General features: G+C 38.5%; 1 protein-coding gene across 3 annotated transcripts in view; it reads left to right on the top strand.

Moving 5' to 3' along the window:
• The first annotated feature begins 2,189 nt into the window (after positions 1-2,189).
• LOC107591704 (tankyrase-1-like) overlaps positions 2,190-24,380 on the top strand; it is a 113,902-nt gene continuing 91,711 nt past the window's right edge. For 2 of the 3 annotated variants that reach the window (XM_016280932.1, XM_016280931.1), the window contains exons 1-3: positions 2,196-2,724; positions 3,773-3,997; positions 20,806-20,901. In XM_016280932.1, coding sequence (XP_016136418.1) covers positions 2,280-2,724; positions 3,773-3,997; positions 20,806-20,901 — 766 coding nt within the window. In that variant the 5' untranslated portion in view covers positions 2,196-2,279. Of the gene's footprint in view, positions 2,725-3,772; positions 3,998-20,805; positions 20,902-24,380 lie in introns of all 3 variants that reach the window. The other variant, XM_016280934.1, reaches the window with a different exon arrangement.

Raw genomic sequence — 24,380 nt, 5'->3', positions numbered from 1 at the left:
AAAATCCATAGATAAATCCAGATACAGGACACCCAACATTGAAACATTATAGGGCCAAAAAACAGCCACAATCAGCAGAAAAGGAGAAGCTGTTTTAGGCGCATGAGTTGTGAAATAGTGAACTAAAACAGACTGTAGAAAAGGTTATCAGGAAAACAGCTGTTCAGGCTTGTTCATTCTGAATCAGCAAGACGACTGCATATAAGGTGACAAGAAGAGGTCAAATGGAGTCATGCTGACACTGATTTGAATGATAATAATTGGAAGTATTGTGCTTGGAAAAGTATTTTCAGACAGGTTTACAGCACTGAATGCTTAAATGACAGCTGATGTGACACCTATGCAGGCACATCAGTATATGTATAGTGGCAGCGAGGGGTCATTTGTGAACCTCTGTGATTGACACTGCAGGGTGTCAAAACTCATAATGGAACTGCTGTAGAACTTCCAGAGCATATGATCCCTTCCTGTATATATATTTAAAACAACATTTCCTCCCAAGAAATGATTAGCATAACAAATTAAGGTAAAATCGCATATTCTCTGAGTAGATACTTTTACTGGATAAGTAATTACTTCACAACTGTTAAAAAAGCATGCTCTGTGTATGAATAGTAGTATGACGCAGATCAGATGTATTACATTCAGCATATTGACATTGTCGTGTGACCTACCAGTGTAAGTTGCATCGCTGTCATTCACAAGTCCACTTCTGTGGCCTTGTGGGATAGAAAAGTGTCTATTATTGGATGTGAACTTAAGAATCTCATCAGAAGAAGAATGTCATCTGGGTACTTTTTGCCTACTGTTTTATGAATACTGTGAATTCTGGCATTCTACTCTTTTCACATACTGTTTGTCACCTACAGTACGTAGCTAATGTCTTTGCTTCTTTATTTTTCAAAACCCTAAACGTTCTGATAATTTTCAGGTTTAAATTAGATTTTGAAACTCAGATTTTCAATTAGGTCCAGGATGTGGATATAGATATTTTGACAATATATTACACTTTAGTACTCTTGAACGTGAGGAGAAAATCAAATAGCTTTGTAAACAGTAACGTTGGACTGTCAGTGAGATAAGAGTTCCATGATTCTCACACAAATATTGTTATAATGTAACAGGCATCAAACAAGCAGAACCTTATACTCAAGCACAAAAACTGTGAACGTTCATCCTGGGCTAGCGTTTCAGCTTGAGCAACCAAATATTTCCAAACAGCTGAGAAAAAGAACTCTGATCCCAGAAGGTCATCACTTTCACTAGCCTAATACAAGTTAAAACAGACAGTTACAGAGTGGGAATTTGCTGTTTTGTTTGGTCAATATTGGATCAGTGATGGTTGAGTTGCCCAATGAGGGTCTAGGGAATAAGTAACAAGGTTTTTTATAAACAGCTGCTAATACATCCAAGACTTTGAGCCATGATTTTGGATTCGATATTGTAAACAGAAGTATGTTGATCTGATAAAGACAAACGGGTTACGTGCTTGACGAAGCATACAACTATTGTATTCCTTCAGAATTACTTTTTTGAATCACAGATCTTATTTTATACATAATTGAAAAATATGCTCTATATCAGGGTTCCTCAAATCTTACCCTGGAGGGCCAATGCGCTGCAGAGTTTAGCTCCAACCCTGATCAAACTTACCTACCTGTGATTTTCTAATGATCCTGAAGACATTGATTAGCTTACTCAGGTGTGTTTGATTAGGGTTAGAGCTAAACTCTGAAGGAACGTGGATCTCGTGGGCCAGATTTGAGGATCCCTGCTCTATATGAACTGATCCCTGCTGTAAAATAAATAAATAATAATAATGATAATACAGATTAAGATGGTTTCTGATTTAAGCTGTTTTGGTTGATCATAGAACTGGTTTTAGAGGGGTTTAGGCAGGTAGGCATTGGAAACAAACCATCAACAATAATAGCAGGAATTAATATGGTAAACTGTTTTATTTTGATTTCCTTTTTAAAAAAATGTCATATTATTGTTGATATTTAGGCAGATTTCCTTACATAACACTTTGCAGAGCGTTTATCATTTCTCTTAATTATATTCAGAACAAAATTGCCTCCCCTGAATTTTTTCTTGGCGGAAACTGTGGTTACCATGGTAATAAGACACAGATAGCAAAATAAATAAATAAATAAATATATATATATATATATATATTTGACCGTTTTGGTCATTTGCAAGCGGAAGTTTTACTCTGACACTTCCCGGAAGTTCTCCCCAAACTGTTTTCGCTGCCAGAGGGGGATTTGAGTGCGAAAATGGCGACGTCTCGTCGCACTTCCCAGCAGCAACAACAACAACAAAACTTATCCTCCCCACCAAGACCCGACCCCAGTCCCCTCACGCCTCCAGAATCACCCACAGACACCGGCGGCTCTGTGGCTGGTGCGGAGCCGGAAAGCATCGGGGATCCGGAGATCACTGCAGAAATCTCTGCTCCGCTCCTCAGCAGCAGCAGCAGCTCCAGCTCGAGCAGCACTAGCTCGTCTACCACCGGCGGGGGCAGTAGTGCGGACTCCACTCCCGACTCCGGTAGTGCCAGTCCTGGAGGCAGAGTCTGCGGGACGAGTGGGGCTTTCAGGGAGCTATTTGAGGCCTGCAGGAATGGGGACGTGTCTCGGGTAAAGAGGCTGGTGGATTCGGTCAATGTAAACGCAAAGGACATGGCCGGGCGCAAGTCCACCCCGCTTCACTTCGCTGCAGGTAACTTTAAATACATAAATAAGTGTTTGCGATCAGTCTCGACCTGGAAAGCAGCCAGGTAGACGGTTTAACTCGCTAAATAAACGGTAAGATGGGTTTAAAGGAATAGGGGTCAAGGGGAATAAAGTAGAGCTTGACCAAGTTGGCCAACAGAATGCAACATCTAGTAGAAAGTGAACCACCCCGCGAGCTAAATCGGTCTGCTCGTGTTTGTTTTCTTTTGATGCGTTTCCGAAAGTGAATAAAGTTCAACATGCAGGCTGAATGAACCGCAGTGCACCGGGAGATGATCGATGAAAGTAATAAACATCGTAATAAAGTTACAATTTGTCCTCGAATGTCCAAAATTCATGTTTACTTTGGTTCGCATTATTGTATGATAAACTGAAACCGGACCCTTTCATGTTACCTGTGATCCTCCAGAGCTGCCAAAACACTGTTTTAAAAATTAATAATAGTAATGTTGAAATTTCTATATACATGTTCATTCTTCATTTTATGCTCAACTAGAAATGCTCTTTGTAAATGCAGCCACTACATTAGGTTATTTAGAGGCTGTTTTAAAGCAAATTAAGGAGCCATTTGATATGTCCCGCCCCAGCTTCCTGTTGCAGTAGGAAATATGTCCACACACAGAAAGGAAAACTGTACTTGCCAAACATATTTTATTTTAAATGTAAACTAATACATTTCTTGTTGGAATAAGTATGTCACTGAAGGGTATTTGCCTCTTTAGGATGCTTATAATGCATGCATTATATCAAAAAAAATTATTGAATGATCCTTGTACACACATATTAAACGTCATTGTGGGAAACCGGTTTATTTCCTTCCTCTTCATATCCAATAGTATTCTCGGTCTGTAACCAAAACAAACCAAAATAAAGCAGTTTTCTGTTGAAACAGGTTCTCATATCATGACTAAAATCATAGATAAGTTTTGACAATCAATGTAAAGAACAGCAGCACTAGTGTAAAATGATTTTCTTGCTAGACGTGGCTGATATGTATGTTGTAAACCTGATTAACTGACATTTTTGTCTCGCAGGTTTTGGAAGGAAAGACGTTGTGGAACATCTCCTGCAGACGGGGGCAAATGTGCACGCAAGAGACGATGGAGGTTTGATCCCGCTGCACAACGCCTGTTCCTTTGGTCACGCCGAGGTGGTCAGCTTGTTGCTTTGTCAAGGAGCCGATTCCAATGCCAGAGACAACTGGAATTACACTCCGCTCCATGAAGCCGCCATCAAGGGCAAAATTGACGTATGCATCGGTAAGCCCCCCTTCTTCTGTCTCTTTTACATCGATAACAATGGTATATCATCGGAAAAGTTGGCTTGTGCAACCTGAAACGTGTTTCTCGAGCTGAAAGTGTTGGTTTGGATTCGGATGGGGAACATGTCAGCTTCGTAGATTGAGGAGACGAATGGTACAATCTCGCCTTAGTGAATTCTGAAGATGTATGACTTTAATTTTTCCTGTGTTTTGCCTGAGGAACAGTCCTCAATATGGGTTAATCATGTGGCATTCTTCTTGATTAGTCACGGTGACTGACACTATTACACAGCTCTCAGTCATTAATCAGATCTTTACTGCTTGGTATTCATGAGAAATGTAACATTGCATCTGAGGGGTGAAGAGAGCCGATAATAGGCCCTTTCGCACCGCTTTAGTTCCAGAACTAAATGTACGGTACTAAAGTACTGGGACGATTTTGCGCGAACCATTTCCCAGTACCATTTAAAGGGTTGCATTCGCACCGAGAGTGTGTACTAGGAAGTGACATAAGCCGGTCGACAGCAACGTCATTTGTGCGCGGGGTCAACAACAGAAACAAAGATCTACGTTAACAACAGGAGGATGGAGGACGCTGTGATCGGAGCTGTGTTTTTGTTGTGTCTCGCGGGTTTCACAATAATGGACATGGAATGTCGACGTATACATAAAGCGATTGAAAGGAGGCCTAAGAATCTCCAACGACAACTGGCAGTGCTACATTTGCTACAAGTGCCTATTGTCTATCGCTGTTCTACATACTTGCGAAATAAGTTGACATGCTTACAGTATGTTTACATGGCGTTTTAAATCATGGCGGGGGAGGGGGTTTTCATATGCGTTTGTCCAATCAATGTCTACTTACGTCACGATTAGTACCAGTTGTGCTGGTTAGACCCTGCTCCGGAGTAGGAGCTAATTTGGTTCTCGAAAAAGGCAGTCCGGTACTAAAATCACTCCCAGTTTCGGCGGTGCGAACACGCCGAAAAGTGGGTATTCCACAATTAGTTCTGGTACTATGAAAAGGTTCCTGCGGTGCGAAAGGCCTTATTGTGGTGAATTAGGGATGTAACGGTATGAAAATTTCTTATCACGATTATAGTGACCAAAATTATCATGGTTATCAGTATTATCGCGGTATTGTTAAAATGTGCTGGAAATGTTCCAAAAGGACTGCCACATTAATCACTTCAAGTTTTATATTTAAAATCAACAAACAACAAATAAAATGATTTTTGTTTGCATAATCATTAAAACAATAACATTACCAATGTTTAACTAATAGCATGTTCAAATATCTAATGTAAATATTCAAATAAAGCTTTGAAAAAGCTTCATAAAAAGGTAAACCTCACATTTCAGTCTTTAAATAAAGAAAAGGGTTAAGCCAAAATGATAATTGATTAATTAATGATTATATGTATTTTATCTGCTCCATAAATATTTCTAGATAACTTATCTGAATTCAAATAAATGTGTCGAATCCATAAGCTTGATTTTCATCAACCGGTCAAAATTTAGGCTACAGCAGGGCATGCAAATTCGGTTAGTTTTTGGCCAGACAGAAACTGCACACAGGCATAATGTAAGTGTAACTCTCTGTATATCCACTCGCTGACAGCAGGTGGCGCTTATGGGAAAACTGAATTAGAGCTGTTTCCCGTAACCTCCGAGGACAAAGCAGTATTGCGATTAAGAACACTTCCTTTAGGTATTACATGGAGCGAAGATGAAAACAAAATGCCATCGAATCTTTTCTGAAGACAGTCAGAACCTTCAGAGATACATTCATATAATTAATTCATTCATATATTCATTTGTATAATTCCCGATTTATGTTTCTGCGGGTGGGTGCCCAACCCCCAATTGCGAAGTGAAACACACGGACTGCAAATACATTAGTTACCAAATAATACACACATTCTTTCTATGAGGGTTGCGCTTCACTAAATAAAATGATTTAATAAATAAATACCTGTTTACAATAAGCACTCATTCGCGTGTACACAGTACAAAGTTTGAGGGCGCACACACGTAATATCTGATCAGCGCAGAGCCATGATCACTATATGGGAGAGCAAGCCGAGAGATTCGTGCTGGCATCTTCTCGTATTACAATAATGCACTCTTGCCATTTGCCATTAAAATAACGCCAAAAACAGCTTCAAATGAACTATGAAAATGAGAATAAAAGCTGCAATCCATTTCTTATTGGTTAACATGAACGGAGACTGTCTCGTGTTTTTCCATGGGTGCTCAGGGATCGGCGCCTATGCCCTTAGCGCTCTTTTAAAACCTCTCAGCTTTTCTGCCGTCTTTTCACACAAAACATAACTACTCTGCGTGATGTGCGCACATGAGATTGTTACTTAAAACTGTGCTTTATGCTAATCGCGGTAATCGAATATGGTTATAATGATAATTAAAATATGAAACGGTAATACTAACCGTGGGGAATTTTATCATGATTTATCGTCAAACCGGTAATCGTTACATCCCTAGTGATGGTGGAATGCTGTTAAACATTTCAGTCCTCTGTTTCATGCATTACAATGGGAAGATCATGAAATGATATGCTTCAGCTTGATGTGCTTCCCAGTCTGTGTTTTACGTAATTAGGCTGCAGATTTGCGTCTGAGTTTGTTTCTAAAATGAAAAGGGTATTTTAAATTGTATTGTGGTTGTATTTTCTTTGTTTTAGTTATCCGAATTTGTTCAAAAAGAACGTAGTCTGCTGCTCACAGCAATCTTATCCAGAGCGCCACTTGCTACGTTGTTAGCATAATCCAAGTAAATGGGAGAAAATTCCAATTTAAAAACTTTGAGATAAGAATTATCTGCACAATCTTAGGGAGAATTCAGAGGCCTGAGGACACGCATGTAATTTCACTCAATCTAAAAAAAGATTGAAGTAGATGTTCTCTGGCTTTTATCTTTGCACTTGTTCGTCAGAGAACTTATTTTGGAGCGCTTTAGACAGGCTGAGTCATTCCATGTACAAGTAGACCTCACATTTTTATACATCAGTCTAGAGCAGTGGTTCCCAACCCTGGTCTTGGAGGCACCCCAACACTGCACATTTTGCATGTCTCCTTTCTCTGACACAGCAATTTCAGGTCTTGGAGTCACTACTAATGAGCGGATGATCTGAATCAGGTGTGTTTGATTAAGGAGACATGCAAAACATGCAGTGTTGTGGTGCCTTCAGGACCAGGGATGGGTACCACTGGTCTAGAGTATGCTGGAAATAAAACTTCTGTCCTTGAGATATTTTTGATTCAGTATTGATCACAACATTCTGCAAGATAGGCCATATAGAGGGAAGTTAGTTCAAATTGTAGATTTATGCTGATGCGCCTAAAGCAATAGAGGTTTGTTTTTTGTTGTTGCCCATTGCTTTAAAGCATACCAGGCAACCTCTTTTCAATGTGTCGTTTGTTTCCCTCATATCTGGTTGACGCCCTAATTGTTCATAATCCTCAGGCTTGGTTGGTTTTTAATAGAGCCAGTAACCAAAAGAAACTTTTAGCTTTACCAGGATGTTTGCATGTGCCTCAACCAGAAGGTGTGTTTCGATTCAGACAGGACATATGGCCACTTTTGGCTTTGGTTATATTCTATTACCATGCAATGGAACAGTGGAATGCTTTTGCATTGCTTTTTGATCGCAAAACATGCAGTGTTGTGGTGCCTTCAGGACCAGGGATGGGTACCACTGGTCTAGAGTATGCTGGAAATAAAACTTCTGTCCTTGAGATATTTTTGATTCAGTATTGATCACAACATTCTGCAAGATAGGCCTTATAGAGGGAAGTTAGTTCAAATTGTAGATTTATGCTGATGCGCCTAAAGCAATAGAGGTTTGTTTTTTGTTGTTGCCCATTGCTTTAAAGCATACCAGGCAACCTCTTTTCAATGTGTCGTTTGTTTCCCTCATATCTGGTTGACGCCCTAATTGTTCATAATCCTCAGGCTTGGTTGGTTTTTAATAGAGCCAGTAACCAAAAGAAACATTTAGCTTTACCAGGATGTTTGCATGTGCCTCAACCAGAAGGTGTGTTTCGATTCAGACAGGACATATGGCCACTTTTGGCTTTGGTTATATTCTATTACCATGCAATGGAACAGTGGAATGCTTTTGCATTGCTTTTTGATCGTTTTTTTTTTATTTAAATGTAAACATGCAGACGGACATTGTTGTTCACACATACATTTTGTGCGTGAGCGCCATGTTTTAAAAACGTGTATTAGTTCCACTTTTTATTTGTAAACATTAATAGCTAAAGAGGTTTTGCACATATCGCTTTCACAACGAAACACACGGCGGGCTAGAGTGAGCGGAGGCGGGGGGGCTTGAGAACGGCGCGGGCGGCGGATTCGACGAAGGAGCAGCTGGCGGGCTTGCGGTAACTACATGTGACGACCCCGGGCTGGGCTTCGCTTTGTCCACGGTGAAAGCCGATCCGGCGATCCACAGCGCGAAATTGATGTGTTTCCTCAGCGACCAGCATGGATCAGCTCCAGGCATGACGAAGCGGATATCGCCTCTTTTGGAAGGCCAAACAAAGTAGTTTCGCTTTCACATCGAAACACGCTGTGCCTTCACGACATGGCGGCGGCGGCGGCAACAACAATACTACAGCAAGAATCAAAGTTACACCGCCTTTCTTTGCGTGAACATTTGGGCGGCATTATGCAAATCTTCCCACATCGTGACGTAGACATGTGGGGGCGTGTTAGAACGAGTTGTTTTATGTAGGGGTGGTTGACTCTTAACTTTTATAAAGAATATCACTTTGGATTTGAGACTTTAGTCTTTGCAACTTTACAGATCTTGTAACACTCCAAAGAGAAAGGAAAAATTTAAATCGCATCATATGACCCCTTTAAGTTGCTGGGGTATATTTGTAGCAATAGCCAAAAATACATTGTATTGGTCAATTATAGATTTTTCTTTTATGCCAAAAATCATTAGGTCACAAGATATTTTGTAAATTTCCTACTGTAAATATATTAAAACTTAATTTTTAATTAGTAATATGCATTGCTAAGAACTTCACTTGGACAACCTTAAGGGCGATTTTCTCAATATTTAGATTTTTCTGCACCCTCAGATTCCAGATTTTCAAATAGTTGTGTCTCGGCCAAATATTGTCCGATTCTAATAAACCATACATCAATGGAAAGCATATTTATTCAGCTTTCAGATGATGTATAAATCTCAATTTTGAAAAATTTACCCTCATGACTGGTTTTGTGGTCCAGGGTCACATATTTACAAATTATGTCAAGAGTGCTAAAAGAGACATCTTTTGGAGACATCTTTTCTTGAACAGGTGTATGAATGAACATGCCGAAAACTGCATCTTCATCAGTATTCCGTTTTCTTTACAGCACATTAACAAAAATATTGATGCTTATTCTTCATCGTTATTATAAAAATATGCAGTTAATTATCAGTCTAACAGGGCACGTCATGGGGCACGCAGTCCTGACTTACCTATTTTAAATACTTTTATATTTAACGTGTTCGTTTATGTCCAATATTTATATTTTTCACAGTTGACTGATTTTAGACCTTTTATACTGATAACTTCCGTGCGCCAATGCGGCAAACTTGTCACAGGACGCGCGGTCCTAATAGCAATGTAAGACTGTTGTATCCGAATATATAATTATGAACTATCTGTTTTAAATATTTTTAAATTTAACATGTTAGTTTATCAGTATGTTTGAAAGTATATTATTTTGATTATTGGTGCTTCCATAGGCTCTCTCTGTCTCATGCATGCGCGGTTTAAAACAGCAAATAGTTATAAAATAGTCTACGACAAGTACAGAGAGTCTCTCTCTTGCCTCACCCACCCATGCATGATAATATTGTGTATCGCAATCTCAAAGCCTGGCGATATGACGATATGAAAAATGACCAAATCGGCCAACACTAGTTTATATAGGCCTATATATTTATGTGTGTGTACACATTTGGGTTGGGCCGATAGACGATGCCACCGTCCATCGCCGATGGCTGACAGCCATCACGATGTTAAGCTGACATCGTGATTCCTTCCCCTTGGACTGGGTGATATAGCAAAAACATTTATCAACGATATAATGTTTCGTATCGATAATTATTGACATTTTTATAACCTTTTTTTAAACCGAGCAATAGAAAAAATGTTTACATTTAACCACTGTATTTTTAAATTAACCCAATTTATTGCGACAAACAACAAATATTTTTAGTTTTTACAGTCACAAAATAAAAATTAAACCTATCTAATTTCTGATGTTTTATATGCAGATTAAATAGGTCTTAAGGAAACTTTTGACAGGCACGCAGTCCTGACTTACCTGTTTTAAATACTTTTATATTTAACGTGTTCGTTTATGTCCAATATTTATATTTTTCACAGTTGACTGATTTTAGACCTTTTATACTGATAACTTCCGTGCGCCAATGCGGCAAACTTGTCACAGGACGCGCGGTCCTAATAGCAATGTAAGACTGTTGTATCCGAATATATAATTATGAACTATCTGTTTTAAATATTTTTAAATTTAACATGTTAGTTTATCAGTATGTTTGAAAGTATATTATTTTGATTATTGGTGCTTCCATAGGCTCTCTCTGTCTCATGCATGCGCGGTTTAAAACAGCAAATAGTTATAAAATAGTCTACGACAAGTACAGAGAGTCTCTCTCTTGCCTCACCCACCCATGCATGATAATATTGTGTATCGCAATCTCAAAGCCTGGCGATATGACGATATGAAAAATGACCAAATCGGCCAACACTAGTTTATATAGGCCTATATATTTATGTGTGTGTACACATTTGGGTTGGGCCGATAGACGATGCCACCGTCCATCGCCGATGGCTGACAGCCATCACGATGTTAAGCTGACATCGTGATTCCTTCCCCTTGGACTGGGTGATATAGCAAAAACATTTATCAACGATATAATGTTTCGTATCGATAATTATTGACATTTTTATAACCTTTTTTTAAACCGAGCAATAGAAAAAATGTTTACATTTAACCACTGTATTTTTAAATTAACCCAATTTATTGCGACAAACAACAAATATTTTTAGTTTTTACAGTCACAAAATAAAAATTAAACCTATCTAATTTCTGATGTTTTATATGCAGATTAAATAGGTCTTAAGGAAACTTTTGACATCCCAAGGCCACAGGAGGGTGCAATGAGCAAAATAATGCAGCACATTTAAATTGTCAACGCAAGGAAATATCTGTCTATAAAAAAACGTGCATTACATCTAAATTAACTCATAAAAATAAAATATAATTTTGTAAATTGCATAAACAATTATGAACAAAACAGCATCATGTATTTATGCATTGCTTAATCCAAAGAGCCGAAGCGCCATTCACACAGACTGCATTTAAAAACATGAGACACAGCGAAAAATAAATAAACCTCCACAAATTTGTGACGTGTTTTCTAAAAGTTTAAACTGTTTTAACTTTGCATGGCTTTCTATACATCTCTTGTGTGAGACGTGAGTGCAGCAGTCATTTGTCCGTCTAAAAATGCGCTGAATATGCATTCTGTGTGAATGGCTTGGTTTCGGTTTTAACCTAATCAAGATCTTCTCCGCATTGAGCTTCTATATTTCTCTAATATTTTGAATGAATAATGCAGCAGCAGCGCGTCTCGTGGGCTAGACTAACAAAACATTAAAATCAAACAACGTCACTTACATCATCATCACAGCATCTCGCGCGTCACTAATGACGCTCCCTGATGCACTCCTAACATGCAAATGTTTATTTTTGAATTCGACCAATATTCATTCTTTATTCACAATCTCCTCATCACAGGCAGGCACAGCACTCATTTCAGCATGTTTGTGTGTGCTGTCTGCGTCACTCATAGCACGTGCCTATATCGTGTGCTATATCGGAAAAAATTTTCTATCATTATCGAAGAAGGTGTACCGTCGATAAATATCGATACCGTTTTATCACCCAGGCCTACCATCCCCCCACCCCCTCTCCCGCAATCCGCCGCATCCCAGTTCCGTGTTTGGAAAGGAAATGAAGTGTTCAACGGAAACCCTAAAGGGAATAAATAGCCTTCGAGATGGGAGGATAAAAAAAATTTCAATAAGTTTTCTCGCAATTATATCGTTGGGTAAGTATAGGCGACTGTATATAAATTGCGGGCATCAGGGAGCCGCTTTTGAAAGCGCTTTCGATTGCGCGCTCTCATTTTACTTTCACTTTCACGTTTGAGATTCGTGATCACAAGGACTATGGAGCGGCAGTACTTACCACACATTTGACAAGATTAGATGTTTGTCATTGGTGCTCAGCATCAGCAAATCATTCGCCATCGTCCTATCACATATTTCTCCTTACTCCGTGTATGTAGTAAGTGAACTTTCATGTAATGCAACAGGCTACCGCTAGCAAGCGGCTAACCTTTTAGTGGCTCCGTAGAACGTTATTTGTTTCACGCTTCGGGCACACCCCTAACCCCACCCCCCGATGTCATCGTCCATCACGATGTTTCACTGTAGACATCGTCCAATGCCAATTTGGTAGACATCGCCCAACCCCAGTACACATACATTTACACACTACCGTTCAAAAGTTTGAGTGGGAAAGGCTGCATTTTTTTAAATAAAAAAATACAGTAATATTGTGAAATATTAGTACAATTTAAAGTAACTTTTTTGTTTTATTTTAAAATATAATTTTGAAAATAATATATGAAAACATTTATTTCTGTGATGCAAAGCTGAATTTCCAGCTGACATTACTCCAGTCTTCAGTGTCACACGATCCTTCAGAAATCATTCTAATATGCTGATTTGCTGCTCAAGAAACATTTCTTATCAAAGTTGAAAATCGTTTTGCCACTTTATATTTTTGTGGAAATAGGGATACAGCCTTTTTCAGGATTTGATGGGTAGAAAAAAAAAAGAAAATAAAAAAATATGTATGTATGCCTGGTTGATAAAACGGTATCGATATTTATCGAAGGTACACCTTCTTCGATAACGATATAAAAAATGTTCGATATAGTGCACGTCTTCTGAGTGACGCCGACAGCACACACAAACATGAACACATGCTGAATTGAGTGCTGTGACTGCCTGTGATGAGGAGATTGTGAATAAAAAAATGAATATTAGTCGAATTTAAAATAAACATTTGCATTTGAATGCAAAATAGTACAATCAAATGTTAGGAGTGTGTCAGGGAGTGTCCTCAGTGGAGCACGAGATGAGGTGATGATGATGTAAGTGACGTTGCATTTTAATGTTTTGTTAGTCTAGCCCACGAGACGCGCAGTTGCTGCATTATGCATTCAAAATATTAGAGAAATATAGAAGCTCAATGTGGAGAAGATCTTGATTAGGTTAAAACCGAAACCAAGACATTCACACAGAATGCATATTCAGTGCATTTTTTAGACTGACAAATACGACTGCTGCACTCGCGTCTCACACAAGAGATGTAGCCATGCAAAGTTAAAACGGTTTAAACTTTTAGAAAACACCTCACGAATTTGTGGAGGTTTATTCCTTTTCACTGCATCTCATATGTTTTTAAATCAGAGTGAATGGCGCCCTCCTGTGGCCTCGGGAGACAAGTCAAAAGTTTCCTTAAAGGGGTCATATGATGCGATTTCAAGTTTTCCTTTCTCTTTGGAGTGTTACAAGCTGATTGTGCATAGATAAGATCCCTGAAGTTGCAAAGACTAAAGTCTCAAAACCAAAGAGATATTCTTTATCAAATTTAAGACTCTGCCACGCCCCCCTAAAACGGCTCGTTCTAACACACCCCCACATATCTACCTCACTATGTGGAAATATTTGCATAATGCCGGCCAAATGTTCACGCAAAGAAAGAAGGCGTGGTTTCAGTAATCGCAGTTAGTGTTGAAGCAGCATGTCAGGGAGAAGCTGTGTGTTTCTAGGCGAAAGCAGAAGCACTTTATTTGGCCTTCCGAAAGTAGATGCATTTAGGAATCGGAGTTTTGCAGAGAGAGCGAGAGAGAGAGAGAGAGATCACACAGTGGAGTCACTGTGTCTGTCACGAGACTCTGTTCCCCTTTCGAGCTGTGTCTTTACATTTATTTTGAAAAATGAAGCTCGCGATTATGGTAAGAGGCGTTACATTTCCAACCCCTTTTAAAAGGGGTCCTATGATGCGATTTCAAGTTTTCCTTTCTCTTTGGAGTGTTACAAGCTCTTGGTGCATAAAGAAGATCTGTAAAGTTGCCAACACTAAAGTCTCAAATCCAAAGAGATATTCTTTATAAAAGTTAAGAGTCAACCATGCCTACCTAAAACGGCTCGTTCTATCACGCCCCCACATATCTACGTCACTATGTGGAAATATTAGCATAATGCCGCCCAAATGTGCACGCAAAGAAAGAAGGCGTGGTTTCAGGAACAGCAGTCGTGTTGATGCAGCCATGTCAGGGAGACGGTGTGTTTTAGTGTGAAAGCAAAAGCACTTTATTTGGCCTTCCGGAAGTAGATGCAATTAGGAATCATTGGTTAAGATTTATTTACAACAGAACAGCACAACCCAGATGTTCGAATTTGTGCAACGCATTTTATGGACGACAGTTTTTTTGAACCTAGAAGAGTACAAGGCTGGCTGTGCACAACGGCCATTTATAAAAAAAAAAAAAGGGTCAATTCCGACTTTGCTGACAATCTGGTGCTTCTGAATCAGCGACTGCAAGTATGTTTTGTTATTAGTTTAAGTATTTGCTATTGACTGTTCAAATGTGGAGTTTTGCGCAGCGCAGAGTAATGTGTCGTGTGTGTGTGTGTGAGAGGGGAACAGGGTCACATCACAGGAGAGCGAACTGTCTGTCAGAAATCATAGCACGTCAGCGGTCTTAACCGCGGCTTGTGTACTGCATCATCACTGTGTCTGTCACGCGACTCTGTTGCCCTTTCGGGCTTGAACTGATGGTAAAACTAACAACATTATTAACTTGATATTTACTTTGAAAGCTGAAGCTGCGATTTTGGTAAGGGGCGTTACATTTGGGTTGGGTGGGCACAGAGGGTTGGAAGTGTTGGAAGCATGACGGCAATGGGGTGATTCAAATTTGTTGGCATGCTTATGACAGCTTGCCGATCCATCAGGCGACAGGCATCGAGGGGACATCATTATAACCTCCACACTCCAGGCGGCCCCCCTCCCTACGAGACGCATCTACGTTGTCTACATGCGTAATTAATTATACATGCTGAAGTGTAAAAGAATGCTGACAAAGCTATTTGTCAGCTGACAAAGCCAACCCAACACAAAACAAACAGGAAAAAAGGCATTACATGCAAATTTTTAAGTCATAACATGTAAATTTTATGCCAGTGGCGGTCTCAGCAAAAATATCACTCGCAAATTAATATTTTTGGTTGCAAATGTGACAGTTTTAGTTGCAGTCTGGAGTCCCGTAGCCTATATTTATAAACCAAGTACAGTTACAGTAATTTATGCCAATTTTTCTTTTTCCAAATCCAAAAGCATTACTTACTAGTTGACCAAGAAAATAAACAATAAACAACACTAGGCTTTGTTTTTCACTATTGAAGCTTTTTCCCTTTTTATCTTCATCCTTTTGGCACCCAACAAGTGTTGTCACCTTTGCCCTTTTTCATGATGAATAAATAATTAGCATCCCCTCTGCTAATTAGGATTGCTGCTGGTCTCCACTCGTTAATTTCTCTGCCCATCAGCCCAAAGCTGCATTGGGGCAATTTGAAATTACAGGTCATGTCGTCATTCCTTACCTCAAAGATGGATGACGATAATGGTGACAATGTTTTAATTTTTATTTCTACCTCTCCACCTCGTTCCTGACTTTTTTACCGGATGAGCAAGTGTGATCTCCCCACATTCATAGCCTTGAGCTGTAGCCATCCACTCTTATTTTCCAATGAGGCTAACCGTTACTGTGCACAGCACACAAGGGATGAAATTAACAATCAATAAATCGATTAATCACAAACGTCTCCAGCGCATACCTTCAATCCCGGATATGTGTATGTGTGTTTGCAAGCCCTGCGAGTCAATTCTTCCATTCCCTTCTGGGTTTATCAAATTGCTAATGATTTCACTTGGCACTAATGGCCATTTTCACCGTTGTCTAAGTATGTCGAGAAATTTAATGAACGGCAGTTTGCAGAGATGGCTGTCTGAGATATATGCGTGTTTGCAATACTCTCTGAGCGCTGTTAGAACAGCAGGGATTTGTACATGGTTATGCATTAACCCAAGCACCCATGTTCTCTCTGAAGCTCTCAGTTAATCGGCCCTCTCAGTGTTCGGTCGTAATTACCTTACTCTGCTGATCACACTCCAACCACCAATTACTGCGCACGCGGCGCCCGTTGTTTATTTGGAAGGTCCTTATGACCAACTGTAGGTCTTGGCACCTGTTTTACAGCAGTCGGTTCTGGGGTTCTTTCATTTGTATTCTGTGCACACATTTTTATGTTTATTTCAGGGTCAATGACATATAAGATTGTACACGATAAAGAAAGAAACAAAATACATCTATTATAAATGTAGTTTAAAACGCATATACCAAATTCTATGAATGTACTTTGTTGGTTTTGAAAAACTGTTATGCTGTTTTCAGTTTATTGAAAAGTCATTTGGTATGACGGTCATGTAAAAAGTAATAACATTGTTCACACATGTTGAATAAATGTGAGTTTTCACATCTTAATCATTATTTTTAAAAACGCATTTCCAGGGTCAATGACAAATACAGGTGCATCTCAATAAATTAGAATGTCGTGGAAAAGTTCATTTATTTCAGTAATTCAACTCAAATTGTGAAACTCGTGTATTAAATAAATTCAATGCACACAGACTGAAGTAGTTTACGTCTTTGGTTCTTTTAATTGTGATGATTTTGGCTCACATTTAACAAAAACCCACCAATTCACTATCTCAACAAATTAGAATACTTCATAAGACCAATAAAAAAAACATTTTTAGTGAATTGTTGGCCTTCTGGAAAGTATGTTAATTTACTGTACATGTACTCAATACTTGGTAGGGGCTCCTTTTGCTTTAATTACTGCCTCAATTCGGCGTGGCATGGAGGTGATCAGTTTGTGGCACTGCTGAGGTGGTATGGAAGCCCAGGTTTCTTTGACAGTGGCCTTCAGCTCATCTGCATTTTTTGGTCTCTTGTTTTAAGAACTTTTCCATGACATTCTAATTTATTGAGATGCACCTGTAAGGTTGTCTGTGATAAAGAAAGAAAGAAAATGTAAACGGTCCATTTAAAATACATGTACCATGCTGAGAGTATACACATCCTAAACATAAAATTTGTAAAAAGAATTCAAGGTGAGATTATAAATTTTTTTTTTTTGCAGATATCATGAACTACTACCGTATTGGCCCGAATATAAGACGACCCTGATTATAAGACGACCCCCCCTTTTTCCAGATGTACCTTTTGGAAAAAGGCTTTTTAAAAACCAAATCTTGTTTTTTCTCAGTAGAACACATTTTGTCTTCAATTATTTTCCTATTGCATATTTTTCCTATTTTAATTTTTGTTTTGAAAGTATGGTAAAACTGGTCAAATGTAACAACAATCACGTTTAAAACATATAGGCCTACACTTTTTGATATACCATTAAAAAAAACAAAAACAGGTAGCCCATCTGATTTTGGACATTTAGGCTATCCATCTAATAGTAGCCTACCAAAATCTTATTAACAGTAGAAGTTAAATCTTACTGTAGTCTTCAAATCTGGGTACTGTCTTACGTTTTAAAATCACAAAGGGAGTTTGGTGCCATCAGGGTAACTGTAAGGTTTTCTTTTTCTTTTGTTTTTACTCGCGATCTTTACAACACGCATTACATTACGTATTTCATGGCACACTCGTTTAATGCGTATTTGGCGCCACCTAGTGTTGTGGGTGTATTATTGACATGTCAAAGTCTAGACCCTGAATATAAGACGACAAATTTACACCGGCACAGAAGTGCTTCTGAAGTGTTATTTAAAGGGATAGTTCACCTTCAGTTGCTGGTCCCCATTGACTTCCATAGTATGGGAAAAAAAGTAACACTATGCAAGTCAATGGGAACCAGCAACTGAAGGTGAACTATCCCTTAAAGTGTCTTTGCACAGACTGTTTAATGCTCCTCAGAGGTGGCTTGAATGCATTTACACAGCAATTACAACAATATATTTTGATACAAGGGGCTGAGGTGGGTCTGAGCAGGCATAATTTAGTCTGGCTTTGATGCAGCATTGTGTCTTTTACACTGAATTTTGAGCAGGCACAGACCAGCCTTAACTTGACTCTGTAAAGGTAGGTACCCGTTTCCTTTGCAACAAGGCTCTTTTCTTTGTTATGATATCAGAACAGTTGTATCACACTGACATTTATGCTCCCTGAAAAGCATCAGAATTCACTTTAATACACAAATTAAACCAATGCAATGTATTTTTTGAATAAATTAATAGATACAGACAAAAAAAATAGCTTTGTCAGCATTCTTTTACACTTCAGCATGTATAATTAATTACGCATGCAGACAACGTAGATGCATCTCGTGGGGGGGGGGGGCGCCTGGAGCGCGGAGGTTACAATGATGTCCCCTCGATGCCTGTCGCCTGATGGATCGGCAAGCTGTCATAAGCACGCCAACGAATTTTAATCACCCATTGCCGTCATGCTTCCAACACTTCCAACCCTCTGTGCCCACCCAACCCCATGGCAGCCCACCGCTCAAGTGCTTTCATGACACCAGTGTATGCAAATGTGGTCTCTGTGGGTCCTTTAGTGCATATTAATTTGACTGAGAGGGTTGATGGTAGCTGTATCTTCCCACTTAGCTAAACCGTTTTCCTCAGCCTGTGTTTTTCCGCATCAAACCCCGAGTCCTCCCTTGATGCAGTGGTGTATTTCACATGGGTTTAATGCTTGTCAAAACTGTTTTTGTGATGAGAAATGGATGACCTATGAGTCACTGGCATAGCAGTAGCATCACAATCATACTCACGCAATGCAAGATTGCTCTCCTTTTTTTTTTAGGTACACTTCTTTTCCTAGGATTTATGAACAAATCCAAACAAAACACTTGTTTTTTTCCACAGGCTTTAAAGATGTAACAGTAGTGTTTTGAGAACAGCTTTCTCGTAAAGCTTAGTGTTTCCCCTAGGTTTACGGCTTTGGGGAATCATGAAACTTAACAATTTAACATCAATTTATTAAAAGTTTAACAAATATTAGGTTTAGGGCCCTATAAAATGTGTATGTGTATGATATGTGTATATATATATGTGTTTTTCAGGATTCTTGGATTAAAATCTTTAAAGTTGTTTTAATGTCTTTACTGTCACTTTTGATCAATTTAATGCGTCATTGCTGAATATTTTTTTATTAAAACATTTTAAATTAATTAAAAAAAAAAATCTAGTTTTTGTAGACTTTTATTTCTAGATTTTTAAATGTAGTATTATTATTATCATCATCATCATTTTATTATTTTATTTATTTTTTGCCACAGTGCTGTAATTATCTTGCAGTTCTTTAGCATAATTTTTTCTTTCAGAGAAGATGGGCCATGATGGTTGACAAACTGTGCAACAAGCAAGACGTCAATTAGTGAGGTCAACTATTGTATAATATTATTTCATTTATTTGTTTATATATTTAGCAGCGGTACTTTAAATAGCAAAAATGAAAATTCTGCTTTCATTTACACACCCCCGTGTCGCCCCAAACCTGTATGATTCTGTTCTTCAGTGGAACAAAGATATTTTTAGAAATATTATTTTCGGTGTCGTGTTGTTTTTCAATGGTCACCAAAACGGAAAAAGCATTTTTCGCAAAAGAAAGTCATACAGGTTTGGAATGGCATGAAGGTGATGTAAATGATGACAGAAATGTCATGTTTGGGTGAACGCTTTAAGATAACAAATTTAATCTCTTTAAGATAATGGTTGAGGAAAGCAAAAATTAGTATTGTGTAAAAGAAATGCTTCCATGTACATTGAATTGTCCCTGCACATATAAATTGAAAATTAGGTCCAGGTGATCCCAAAATCAACCTAATTAATCAAGTCTTAGCATAGATGAATAAATCGACTAGTTGATTTTGAAACCATGTAGTTTTGCACATCACTAGTCCAAAGCTCCTGGATGTTCCCAAAGATTTGAAGCATGGAGATGCTTATTTTTTTAAGAAGGATTCTTTGTAGTTCCTCTCTGATGCCACAGATCTGTGTGTTGAAGATGTAGTGAGCAAAGAGATGTGTGGAAGTGTTAGTGAGGTGGGTGGTGGAATAGACGGGGTGGGTAGAGGGAGGGGACGCGTACGTTAGCCTGTGTACACGCGTATGTTGTTGTACAGAGAGAGGGGGAGGATTGGAGACAGTTGATAGACGCTGCTCGCTCTAGGTGCTCTGCGTTACTTGGGTCTCAATAGCAGAGTGCTCTCTCCATCTCTGTTCCTTTCTCTCAGGGGGCCGTGGAGAGGATCGGTAGACATGCTTTGATATTCCACTCTCATACCAGAGTTCCCGTCACATGCCCGGAGTCGGACTCTCTCTCAGTAACATGGGCTTTTCCCCCCCGTCTCACTGCAGTGTGTGTTTTTCCGTGCGGGCTGTTTTCACTGCTGCTCCTGGCGCGCTGGTGCGCGATGTGTGTTTATGTCTGCACCATGCCGAGGCAAGCGCTCCCAGTCAGCGGTGCAAACGGCCCCAGCAGCAGCCTCTGCCTGCCTGAGTTACGATACTGCTTGTGTTTCCCCTGCACAGTTCTGCTCCAGCACGGCGCCGATCCCAACATCCGCAACACCGACGGCAAGTCTGCCCTGGACCTGGCTGACCTGTCCGCTAAAGCTGTTCTCACCGGTGAGTGCTGCAACCTCATGTTCTGCTTTTCTTTTTTTCCTCAGTGTTATTGTCTTTGATCGTCTGCAGTTTGTTCCTGTCTGATACTACATCTACACAGCTTTGAAATGGAGCAGCATTGTTATGCATCTGTATCTCCACATTAGGTGTGTTTGTGTGAAATGAGACTGTTGTTGTCCTTGAGCGCTTCTCTGCCTGCGTGCTCTCACTGTAGTAGGGGATGGGCGACTATATTGAATATCCAGGATATATTCGTGATCATTTTAAAATAAAGATGCATTGTGAGGATTTTAATGCACTGTGTTGTTAATAGTTTAGCGCCATTCTTAGTGCAAAATATTGTTAGAGTTATGTATGATTAATTTCTGTGTCGTGAGTTGATTCAAAACTCTGATTCAACAATTTGTTGCCGTTTATCTATGTATATTTGGAAAAAGTATTTGTTGATAATTATGGCTGTTTATCGGTGATAGGCAAATGTATTCACTAGGCCTGAAAACAATGTCCACTTTGCAGACTATCGGAATCTCCCCAGTTCGTTCATAATTTAACTTTGCACAGCCTTTTTTCACCATGTTTAATAGGTTGCTTTTAATATTTTGAGTAAAAATTGTCAATTTTTTTTGTACATTTTTATTTCAGCAAGTTTGCGCATAACTCATTGCTATCATTAATTGGATTGGAGCCTATGCGTTCTAATGAAAAACCGTGTGGAAAGCATAGTGTGAATTATATTTCTTGATTTAAACATTGAATTTAATTGTTCTGTTCTGTTCACTCAATTTCACCCTTTTTAAAATATCTATAAAATTGTGAAATATTCTATGTATTTTAAAATTGTGTTTTAGCAATATTTCATGTGTTTTTTTTTTTAAACATCACTTTTAGGCTTAGTAAAATCTCCACTGGTCAACACATTTGATAAAATGTACTCCCGCCACTCAGCCCCGCAATTTGTATTGTTTGGGGGCAGAGATTCATGTATAATCATCAGGCTGTACTGATCTATTACATGGTCCTCTTAGACACATTCTGATTGTGTTTACACTTAGTTGCATCATTTCCTGTTTGGTAAATACATGAGTTACAAAAGGGATATAGAAAGCATTTCGTCAGCTGAGTAATTCTCCGAACTGACAACACGTTTTGCTGCCAATAAGTTTAGGCTAGTAGTAAAACGTCACTCTTCAGCTCTCGCAGAAACACTCCATCGAACCACAGCAACAGTGATGCGTTGTGAAACGTTATGTTTCTGAAATCAGTATAATCTTTATTGAAAGACATTAGACTTCATTGATGCAACAGCTGGCCACATAACAATGTTCATAACAATCATTTCTTACATGTAATCAGAAATTAATTCTGTAATGAAATATACATCAGCTGCAAAATCAAATGTATCAGAAAGTGTATTCAAGTGGTGCAATTGAAGGGTCTTTATTGGCCTCTGTAGTTCCATGAAGAACTGTTAACAGCCATGGAACCTTTCATTGCACAAAAGGTTCTTTATAGTGAAAAGGGTTCTTTTGATTATTAAAATGTTCTTCACACAAAGAAAAAAGTGGTTTAATTTTAGGGCTGTGCGATATGGACAAAAAAAACCTATCGCGATTTCTTTGATCAATTTTGCGATTTTCGATTTTGACACACACAGACATGCTTTACAGTCATTAATGCATTGTGTGAATTTGAAACATATTTCCAAAAGAAAACCAATTAGAGCTTTATCAAGAAGCTGTAACATGTCTCTAGAACAGACATAAGGCAAAATAATCACTAAGTAAAGGTGTAACAAAATGTCTCTAGAATAAACATATGGCAGGAAAAAAAAAATCCCGTGTCCAGGGATTTTTTTTGCCATGCGTTGGTCATAGAGCTCTTTGTGGCGTTGCCTCAGGTGTTGAACTAGATTTGTTGCGCTAAGTTCACACGTACTCCGTCTGCAGTGCGTATACAGTACGTGTATGTGGTGCAGAAGCAGCACAGACTCATTTTGCTTTCGCACAGGACGCGTTTGCAGTTCACTCCTGATCCGCGTCTGTTTTACCACAAACACAACATTTATCCAATATTTTGATTTCAAATCCAAACGTTTCTGAAAATGCTTTTTCAGCATTGTGATTCTCTTTTATCACAGTACAGTAATACAATCTTTCATAGACATATTCACGTTTAAACTCAATAAATATAACTTTAACTACTACCACGAGTGCCATCTATTATTGCCTTGTTTATCTAAAAGTGCACTTTTCCTTGTTTTAAATCTAGCCAAAAAGCCATGTGTTGACTGTGAAACAGTAGAATTTAATTATATGCATTTATGGTGTAATTACTAAATTTCTGTGTCAATCCATGTTAATTTTTACCGCAAATAATGCGCTGCCACTTTAATTCAGCACGTGCAGCACAGCAGAAATAGATTCCGTGCCGAAATGATCGCAGCATGACTGCGTGTGAACTAGAGCCCGACCGATATGGGTTTTTTTGGAACCGATATTAGGGAGTAAAAAAAAAGGGCAGATACCGATATTCTTTGTGTATATTATAGTACAGTACTAGTCAATAGTTTGGACACTTTTCCATTCGTGTGTCCAAACATTTGACTGGTACTATATATAGAATACAGTATATACATAAACAGAATATATGTACATAAAAACATTTTTTGCAATGATCACTCAAATGTGGTGATCAAACACTTATAATGGTGACAGAGATATGTAAGGGCATTTAAAAATGTAACAATAAACTTGCGATGAGTGCGATGCACAAAGTAACGGGGTGTTTGTTGTAACACACGTGGTTTGAATATTTATTTTACCATAGTAACATTTAAATTCTGGTTTAAGTACATTTTTATTATCTCAGTTTTTATTATTCATTTAAAATGAGACAAATCTGCTATTATTTTAATCTCCAATCTGTTATTTATCAGTTCAGATAATTTTTTAATGCTTTGATTTACTAGCAGAAGACACTAACCAGTTTTAAATTCCAGTTGCGGAGATGGGGCATGTTGTAGCACTGCGTTACAATGTGCTATTCTATGACATTAGCGATGTAATTTGCACTATTTACTTTAATTAATTTTAATGAGAAACAACGAGAAACAGGTGAATAAAGACTGACAGTCAGTGTTTAATGTTTAGAAATTATTATTTCAAGACATGTAAAGCATTTTTTCTCGTTTATGTGGGCCGTCCCAAGCATGGTTGCAATGTATTCATTGTCAGACTCCAAAATCAGATTATTTTTAATTCTTAAAAAATGCCATTATTTTATTTGAAAAAAAATAATAAATAAATATAAATAAATAAATATATATGTGTATATAAAACAACATATTTTAGTTTGTCTTGTATATTTTTTAAATTCGATCAGATAATATTTTAAGCTGTTATATGGTCAAGTTACAACGTGCCCCTCAGATGTTACAATGTGTTCCACCTATGGGGCATGTTGTCACATTTCACTTCCAT

Source organism: Sinocyclocheilus grahami, unplaced genomic scaffold, assembly GCF_001515645.1.
Source record: "Sinocyclocheilus grahami isolate Dianchi unplaced genomic scaffold, SAMN03320097.WGS_v1.1 scaffold145.1, whole genome shotgun sequence".
In the NCBI taxonomy this organism is placed as follows: Eukaryota; Metazoa; Chordata; class Actinopteri; order Cypriniformes; family Cyprinidae; genus Sinocyclocheilus; species Sinocyclocheilus grahami.
Note: the sequence above shows the minus strand (reverse complement) of the source record. Positions and strands in the feature narration are given on the sequence as shown.